The sequence below is a fragment of the Chrysoperla carnea genome, chromosome 3, assembly GCF_905475395.1.
Source record: "Chrysoperla carnea chromosome 3, inChrCarn1.1, whole genome shotgun sequence".
In the NCBI taxonomy this organism is placed as follows: domain Eukaryota; kingdom Metazoa; phylum Arthropoda; class Insecta; order Neuroptera; family Chrysopidae; genus Chrysoperla; species Chrysoperla carnea.
In genome coordinates this window covers 5,368,164-5,377,957 of record NC_058339.1, presented here as the reverse complement: position 1 = coordinate 5,377,957, position 9,794 = coordinate 5,368,164, and the positions used below count along the sequence as shown (strand labels likewise).

The following is a 9,794-nucleotide window of genomic DNA, read 5'->3' as shown; positions in this document are numbered from 1 at the left end:
ATTACTCTTTCAATTTAGTGTAATAGATTAAAAAAATATTACACGTAAAAAACTTTCCTCGAATTTGTTATTCGTAATATTTTATCTAATTCTAATATATTTATAACTACTAGCTCGCCCCGTGAGGAATTCCGCAGTGTGGTAGCCGTGAGTTAAAAACAGTCTAGAAAAACAGTACATAGTGATCATAAAGATATTTACCATAGAGCTGTTTAGACATAGGAAACGCAAGTCAATTTTTGACCGCAGTGAGAGAGGTAGAAAGATACAAAAATTGTAAGCGCATACGAGAGACGAAGAAAGTAATGCTATCTTTTCATACAATTATTATCCCCCACACCCGCCGTTTCAAAGGGAAAAAATTTGTCAATTTCAAAAAATCAATTGCTTATATCTAAAGAACGGATAAAGACACAAGATCGAGTCTTAGCTCAAAATACGTGTTTTTGAATTTTTTTTACTTTCCTATTTAATGTTATCAGCAAAAATTTATAGTATAAAAAAAAAAATTCCAAAATTTTCAAAAAAACCCGCTAAAATAGATCGTTTTGAAGTGTGTACCTCAAAAAAGTTGGCCTCCAAATAGGGCGACAATCAACCGTTTGGCGGTGACTTTGCATCTTTATTTCTATGATAGTGATACAAAATGTCGCTAGTAAATAGTAATTTACTTTATTTTTATTTATAGGCAATTTTCATTACAGATATGATAGACAAATTACATAATGAACAAAATTTTATCTTTTTATTATTTTTCTAGCCTGTTTTTCTTAAGTGGTACATTTTAGACCGTGAGTTTATATTTGAGCTCGTGGACAGGAAAAAACAGACTAGAGAAATAAATAATATATAAGATATTTTATCTAATTCTAAAATAATCAACATAAGTATTGATAAAAATGTTTCTAAACCCTCATAGTAGAAGATGTACCTCCCTAAGTTTTAAATATGTATAACAATATTATAAAATTCAATGTCTCATATTTAAAAACAAAATGAAAATAAAAAGCATTAAAATATAGATTATTTAGGTACTATGTTTTTTAAAAAAAAAAAATCCTGAAACAAAAGAATTATGTAAACAGGATTTTATCTATTTTTAAACTTTAATAATCTCTCCTACGATGATACTGTATGTGTATTTTAAAGCCTACACTTTCTCCTACATTGAAAACTATTTTTGGTTTGAAAAAACGGAAAGACTGTATTATTCACTATATTATAACATATATAAGTTTAACGCCATACCATACTGAGTCTATTTACATGCTAACGTAATCTTTTAATAAAAAAGAAATATAAATCTTTTAAGGTAATATATATTTATTGCATTAGAATTAAAAATTTAAAATATATGTTTTATCAGTTTTTCACAGATTTGATTTCAGTGACCACAAAAACCCCCTTAAAAGCACTAAGTATAGTTTGTTAATAATTTTTTAGAAATTTTTGTTACATTTTATTGGTAAATATGACTATTTTTAGAGAAAAACGGCCATTTTCAATTTCCACATTTTTGAGCTCGGATTTGAATTCAGCAACGCCGAAAATCTCCCTACATAGACTCGTTTTCTATTTTTTACTATTTGCATTATCTTATCCATTTTCGGGTGGTTTACAATAAAAGGGGAGTCGTGGGGCCAATTCTAAATGTTAGACTTTTTTCTAAATTAAATTACGAATAAAATCAGACTGTTCTCAAAAAATTAGATATTCGAACCTGGTCTGATATTGCATAAATAACATGTACTAAAGTATAAATAACGTTAGCGCGTAAATAGCTACAATTTGAATGTAAACATGTACCTATTTTCAGTCTTTGTTTATAAATATTGAATATTCAGCATAAGTAAAAAAATGAACTACTATATCATTTATGTTTCAATTTTAAGCTGTATACTCTCAAAATATTCTGTTTATTAATAATTTTTACTATGTGGTGTTATTTAGCATGCTGATTAAAAATGGAAGTGCTTCCAAAAAAACACGGAAAACTAAAAATACCCGATATAAGAGTGAACACAGCGTTCGTTTGTAAAGGTCAATTAATAGAATTTTTTGAAAGATTACTTCTAAAGTAGCTTAATTTTCTATTTTCACTCTTTTTTAACCAAGAACCAAAACACACGTAGGCTTTCTATATGCGGGGGCCAACTTCCCGCTCGCTGTGCTGTTTCCTGTGACGTTTGATAGATATACATTAGAAGAGGATTGTTACAGAATACCAAATTAATCCAACATCAAATGGGGCATGGTGGAGATAAAATTTAACCCCGATACACCAGTAAACACAGCGCATTCATTTGTACCGGGCTATTAATAGAAATTTTTGAAAGAATACAATATTAAGTAGCTTAGTTTTCCATTTTGACTCTTTTTAAACCAAGAACGTAGCCACCTAGGGAGACTATATATATATGCGGGTATCACAAACTTAGCAAACCTTGATATAAATTACATATGTACAGGGTGTATAAAAATAAAAATACAAGGAATTTTTTAATAAATAAATTATTATTCAAATATCAACAATTTTTTTTAAATTTGTTACATTTAGATTTTATCTGCCCTTATGCAAAACTAAAATAAAATAATTTAAGTTTATTAAAAATTAATATCACAGCCCGGTAACATTTTTCTTAAAAATCGAATCACAGTCTTTCTATATTTCCTAAGTTTTTACTTTCCAAGAATTCATTCGTTAGTTTCAACCAAATATCTTTTTCAATTTGACGTTGAACTTGAGAGCCAAGTTGAATTTCAACGTCCAACGGAAGTTCATCGGACATATTTGTTTCTAATAAATATTCCATTTTTCGTTTGTCCAATGTTTGTTTAAAAAATTCTTCATTTCTAATATCATTTTCACATTTTACGAATTGATCATAATTCCATCGTTTAAGGACCTCTTTCCAAGGTTGCCAATCAAGTAATAAATAATCAATAAATTCAATTCGTTCTTTATTAACTATTCCTTTCACAGCACGTTCAATATCTTCATCGGGTAAAACAAATGAATAATGTTCATTCATTTTCGATGTGCCAATTGGTAAATCGAATACCTCACGTAAACGAATTTGATATTCTAAATATATTTCGATTTCATCACAAGCATTTTCTAAGTTTCGTACTGTTTGTCTTGAAATTTGATCCAAAACATTTAATCGATACATTCCACGAGCTAATCTTATCAATTCTTCCATTTTATTGTCATATTTACCGAATTCCACCTCTTGAGCGATGCTTAGTATTTTCATTTGATTTAAGGACCAACCAACACGATGATCGCATGACTCATTCGCCTCTGCCGCCACTAAAAATATTTTTTCACGCAACTTTTGCTTGGAATTATTATCTTCTCCTAATAAACATAACCATTTTGACATATCTTCTTTAAATTGTGCGACTTCAAAATTTGGTGTTTGTCGTATTCGATACAATAAACGAGAAAACGGTCTAGCGGTTATTTCCTCAGAAATGGTATTCCAATATGGATGAATTAATTCCGTATCCAACCAATTTGGAATTTCTTCAATTAATGTTCTTGCTTCAACAAAGTTTAAATAATACTCATGACTACCATTAAAACAAATATTTTGACGACCTGTAGTGAGAATTAACCACCGTAAATATTCCAAACTGGTCTCAGATAATGGATTTTCTTCCAGATAAATTGTAGTATTGGGGAAATTTTCAATGTTTGGTGATACCTCAGCGATCAGATTATCGTATAAAGATAATGATTCTAATGATTCGGGTAATTCTGTAGGAATTTCCGTAACTTTATTATAGTTTAAATTCAATCGTTCCAAATTTGGAGGTAATTCTACTGATAAAGTAGTTATATTATTACCATCCAATTCCAAATTTTTTAAGGATTTTGGTAAATCAGTTGGAATTTCTGTAAACTCATTATTACATGCGTATAACCATTCTAATGTTTCGGGTAAATTTTTCGGTAACATTTTTAATTTATTATCCGAAACGAAAAACGTTTTTAATTTAGGTAAATTAAAATTTTCTTCAGGTATTGTTTCAATTCCATTATTTTCAATGTACAATTCAATTAAGGATTCAAAATCTAATTTTGGTTCGGTTATTTGATTACTCGAAATAGATAATTTTTCTAACGATTTGGGTAATTGTTCTGGTAAGCAAGTTAAGCTATTAGATTTAATAGTAATTGTTTTTAGCATTTCAGGTAATGTTTTGGGTAAAAATTTTATTGCATTATAATCTGCGAATATCAAACGTAATGATTTTGGTAAATTATTTGGCAAGCACGTAAGTTTATTTGATCCTACTTCTAATTCTTCTAAGGTTTCAGGTAAATTTTCTGGTAGACTTGTTAATAGATTATCACAAACACTTAATGTTTTTAAACTTTTGGGTAATTTATTGGGTAATATTTCAATCTTGTTATCGTATAAATTTAAAAGTGTTATTGAATCAGGTAATGTTTCTGGAATACTTCTTATGTAATTCCTAAGCAATAGTAATTCCCGTAAATTGGATGGTAATTTTTCTGGAATTCTGTACAATTGATTACTATCCATATTTAGAATTTCAAGTGTTTCAGGTAAATTATCTGGAATTTGTTTTAAATGATTATCTGCCAGATATAATTCCTTTAATCCATATGGATAAACATTGGGAATAGTTGTTAAGTATAAAAATCCTAGAGATAACTGTTCTCCACAATTTTCCAGTCGTTCAAAAGCTTCCTCACGTGATTCATTTTCACCTTGATCTTCTTCTGTTTTCCAAAGTTCCCACGCCTTTAAAAAAGATTTGTCATCTTTTAATTCTATTATCTTTTCTTCTTCTTCCCAATTCCATTCTTCTTCTTCCCAAGATTGTAATTCATAAGTATAAAATTCTTCATCATCTGGTAACTCCCAAAGCTCCCATACTTTAAATTTTTCTAGATAATCGGGAATCATTTTCAATAAAATAATTATCCCGGTTTACTTTGAAGATATGACTTTTTCTTGAGAGCAAATATTGCATAACCTTTTCACTATAAAAGAACCTGAAAGACAAAATGGCAAATTAACAAAATGAATTATAGTTTAAAAGTTCATATGAATTTGGTATTTAATCATTAAGAAACAAAAAGATTGTCTGAAGCTGGATGGGTCATTTTAATCAATAATGGCTAATAGTAAGCTCCGCATACTTAGCAGATAAAATTGTTATTTTTCACTCAAACTATTTCCATTCATTTGGGAATCAATTGGGAGGATTTGGGAATATAATTTTAGAATTTGGGAATTATTCTAAATGATGTAACATTTGAATATTGCCGCCATTCATATAACCATAGAAAATCAACTAAAAAATAAATGTAATTAATGGGTCATTTTACTACCCCAATTATACTGTCCCAAATGATGAAACCGTGTTTATCGTAATTCCTAAATGATTTCCTTTCGAATTACATAAAAATTAAGTGGATTTAATTTTCTACCTGCTAACTATTCGCTGAAAAAAGAATCATTAATTACAGGAAAACTAATAATTCCCAAATTCTAAAATTATATTCCCAAATCCTCCCAAACGATTTCCAAATGAATGGAAGTAGTTTGAGTGAAAAATAACAATTTTGTCTGTTATCTATACGGAGCTCTTAATAAAAGCAATAATTTCAGCGAAAGAATATATTTGCTTACCTTTTTAAAAGTGAGGTTATGATGATTCTTCACCACAAATATTTTACAGGATAAACACCATAAATTATAGGAATACACAACAATGAATTAAACTAAATTAAATAAGTTATAATTATTGAATCGTTCAAACTTCCCGATCAATTATAACTAACATCAAAATGTCTCCTGTTTTTGTATTTATGTACATTTCTAGTATTGCACAATGTTATTATTGAAACATGTTTAGGGTTTTCCTATTGCGTATTATTACACAATAGATGTAAAATTTTTATGCGACCACCGTTTATTATCTCATATTGAAACATTTGAACAGTAAGTTTTGTCAATGCGGTTTTCTGCATTCGATCCGATAGACCGTCAGGAAATTTTGTGAAGATATCCGATTTTGCATTTCATAATTTCATTTTAAATTAACCGTAAATATACTAAATTAACAATTCTGCCATTATTAGGGATGAAAATGATTCCAATTTGGTTACTCGAAGGTTTTTGGGGTCGCTGAACACGAATATCGTGACAGAATTGGTCTACGAGGTTTTTGGTGTCCAGAAAGAACATTATTCACGCCGTACCTGGAGTTTTCGGGAAAATTCGTTATATAATCAGTCCAAATTCGTTACTCTAGAACAAGAAGGACATGCAAGTTTTACTTTCAAAAATGAAGATTCAAGGTTACTCGAACAAATTTATTTTTTGCATGAACAGGTACGTGGCTGATGTTTTGTCAGAATGTTAAGAACATTTTGCCAAATCATCAGTCAGTCAACCGAAGACCGTAAGTCAAAGTGGAAAGCCAAATAAGAAAAAAAAAACGTTTTTTTCAACGGGTAGGGACGTGGCTGAAAATTTCTCATAATGTTAAAAACAGTTTGCCACAACATCAGTAAATTAAATCCGCTTACCCTTTTTCTAACTCTCTAAGATGAATAAACTTTCCACCTAATTCTTTCAATTTTTAAAAACAATAATTTCATTTACATTTATTTTAGTGTTGGCAATAAAATTAACGATAAGTAGTAGGTGTTGCCTAACAAACAAATTGTCATACTTAACATATTATTATTTTAAGTGTGTTTGTTAAAATTATTTTTTATCCGGTCTTTTTTTAAGATAAATTAAGCCGTGTAGTCTAACTAATATCAGGATGTCTGCTTTAGACACTTCACTGTCCAAACTTAAAAGCCTTCGACTGCACGGATTAATTGTTGAACACCGGAGTCACTTTCATAAATTTATTTGAAAAGCTGAGTAAGTCCTATGCCCTTTTCAAGTCCTATGTCATTTGAATACTGTCATATGTTATTTATATTGTCATCAAGGCATTTCTGTCACATAGTGGAATTATTATTTGAGTTGAGCTGAAAAACAATGCTAAATCATGAAGAATTTTTAAAAATTTCACATAATGCCATAGCAAAACACAACAACTTTGATAGAGCAGCCTTGATTGTTCTATCTTAAGACATTATGTGATAAGTATTACACAATTTAATCCCCTCCGTATCTATATTAAAGTATAATTTGATACCTCCCACATCTAAGTGTCTCGGTATTGGTGAAATAATTTGATAAATATGTATTATTTTTTTGTTTTCTTTATAAATAAAGACAACAAAATATTTTTTTTTAGTATTCTTAAATCAATTTACAATCAATTATTATTTTATGATAGTCCCATCTATATTCTAAAGTGAAAAGCTATAGGTCTGTGAATTCATAAAACTTTCTATTTTTTCCATAGCCACATCTTCCGAATCAGGCCTCAGATCGAAATTTGGTAAAGAACTTTTCCATTTGTCTTGATAAGCTTAATTTACTGGTATAATATTCTGCTATCAATAACAAACCAGCCTGTATATAAGGATAAGAATTATCCGATATTCGGATGTACTTCTCTATTAGTCCTCTTTCCCACGCACATTTGCCCTTGAAGTGATTTTGTTCAAAGGTGAATCTTAAAAGCAACACAAATTTCAAAAAAAAGTATAATAATAATTAATTATTTATTAAAACAAATATACAATTTTAATTATGACTATAAAATAAAATTTAAACGAAACAAAACAATCATAATAATTACAACTTAAATATCAAATAATAACAGTTTTTATCTTAAAATAATTCATATTTAAATGTTAAATTGTTAAATTGTTTAAACATATGTAGAGAAAACTGTTTTAAAACATTTAAAATTATTTTATTTTTTATACCAATATATCAAGGTATATTAAGTTTAGTTCCAAGTTTGTAACTAGAGCTTAAAAATATTGATGCTACAAGTAAAATTTTGGTATAGATGTTCATAAAATCATTTAATTAATCCATTTCCGTCTCTCCGTCCGTTCGTCCATAAACACGCTAATAAGTCGACGTAAATGAATTCGTAAATGAGTAACATAGGTCAATTGGATCTTTTAATCTTGTAAACCCTAAACAAATAGAACAAAAAATTGAAAATAAAAGTTGTTCCTTATAAAAAAATAAACAACTTTTGTTTGAAACATTTTTTCGTATAAATATCATGATTTTTTCTTGAAAGACTCAAAGCGCAAATTAGGAAAACATTTTGTATCCCATTTTCTTCAAAAATATAAAAGATAGGGAATTGTAATGATTTCCGAAACAAACAAACAAAAAATTAAAAAAAACAAAACTGACATCCAACACTTTGTATACAGAGTATTTAAGCAATTAACTCAGTCAATTGTTTGTTTTTAATTTAAAAGATAATAAGTGTGTGTGTCTTCTAATAATCTTTAATAATTGTTTTATTTCATATTCTCGTAGAATATGTAAAATGATTTTTAATCTATTTTTAATTAAAAATTCATTTTTATTGTTTTAAAAACATTTATTATAAAATTTGTAATTTTATTACATTAGGTATTCAATTACTTATACTTTTTTATACCTTCGTAGGCATTTTGAACACATGAAATTAATATTTATTGTATTTTTCTCGCGACCTTTCTGTCGCCATTTTATTTGGTTTTCGAAAAGTATTTTCTAGAATTTGTTTTCGTTTTTCGATAATGTTTCAAAAGGCCATCAATTAAAGCTATCTGAAAATTTGCAACTCCCTTTTCTTTTATAGTATTGGAGAAAATAATTTTGTCTTAATTTGCGCTCTCACGGATTAAATAGGTGATGTTTACGAAAACATGTTTTAAACAAAAGTTGTTTTTAAAAGAAACATTTTTGTTATAAATAACATTTTTTACATTTAAACCTTTGTTCTATCTCGAACGGTTTACAAGACTCAATTGACCTATGTTGCTCTTTTACGAACTCAAACGCCCTAAGCACGCTATAAAAAACTTTAGCTTGATATCTCTTTTCGTTTTTGAGTTATCGTGTCAACGGACGATCTATCAACTGGAAATGGATTAATTGGGGGATTCTATGAACACCTATACCAAAATTTGGTTCGTATCATCAATATTTCTAAGCGTTACAAAAGTGGGACTAAAATTAGTTTATCTTGATATATATTTCATGGTATAAAAAAAACACAAAATGTAATATTAATATTATCTTAGTTGTATTTTTATTAATCGAATATTAAGTATACTCCATTTAATAGGAAAAATTATGTCAGCCAAATGGCCGTCAATGGACCTTCTGCAGCAATTTATTCATTCCAAGTAATTTTCTATTAGTGGTCATGTTTATTATCAATTAATTTAGCCTTAAGGACGTTCTCAAAAAAAAATGAGTGTATGCAAATATTTGTGAATAACGTTTCAAATTTTGAGAGTTGATTCTGTTTGAACTTGGGAATATTAGACGGAGTGGAAATATTTTAGACAAAAGATTTAAAAATTCCTACTAATATAAGAGTTTTTCTGAATTAGTAAAAATTTTTTAGACGTTTGTTTGAAATATTTCTCTAAGGAAAGAGTAAAATATTTCGAAGGATATAATAATAATAATAATAATAATAATGGGGTTTAACCTCCGTTTCTCTGACATATACGCCTATAACAGAGGCCACCACATCATTATTTGTTAATCTTTATTTATTTAATTAAAAACATATTTACAATTACATTTTAATGTGGGTGGAGTCGGTTACTTCGTTTTTATCCAAGCGACGACAATGTGATCAATTCTGCACTCCCA

General features: G+C 28.4%; 1 protein-coding gene across 1 annotated transcript in view; it reads right to left on the bottom strand.

Moving 5' to 3' along the window:
- LOC123296799 (probable E3 ubiquitin-protein ligase NGR_a03640) overlaps nucleotides 1–5,802 on the bottom strand; it is a 659,126-nt gene extending 653,324 nt beyond the window's left edge. The window contains exons 1-2 of the mRNA XM_044878453.1: nucleotides 5,673–5,802; nucleotides 2,624–5,032 (exon numbers count right to left, since the gene is read on the bottom strand). Coding sequence (XP_044734388.1) covers nucleotides 2,652–4,943 — 2,292 coding nt within the window. The 5' untranslated portion in view covers nucleotides 4,944–5,032; nucleotides 5,673–5,802 and the 3' untranslated portion in view covers nucleotides 2,624–2,651. The remainder of the gene's footprint in view (nucleotides 1–2,623; nucleotides 5,033–5,672) is intronic.
- Between the last annotated feature and the right edge of the window lie 3,992 nt (nucleotides 5,803–9,794).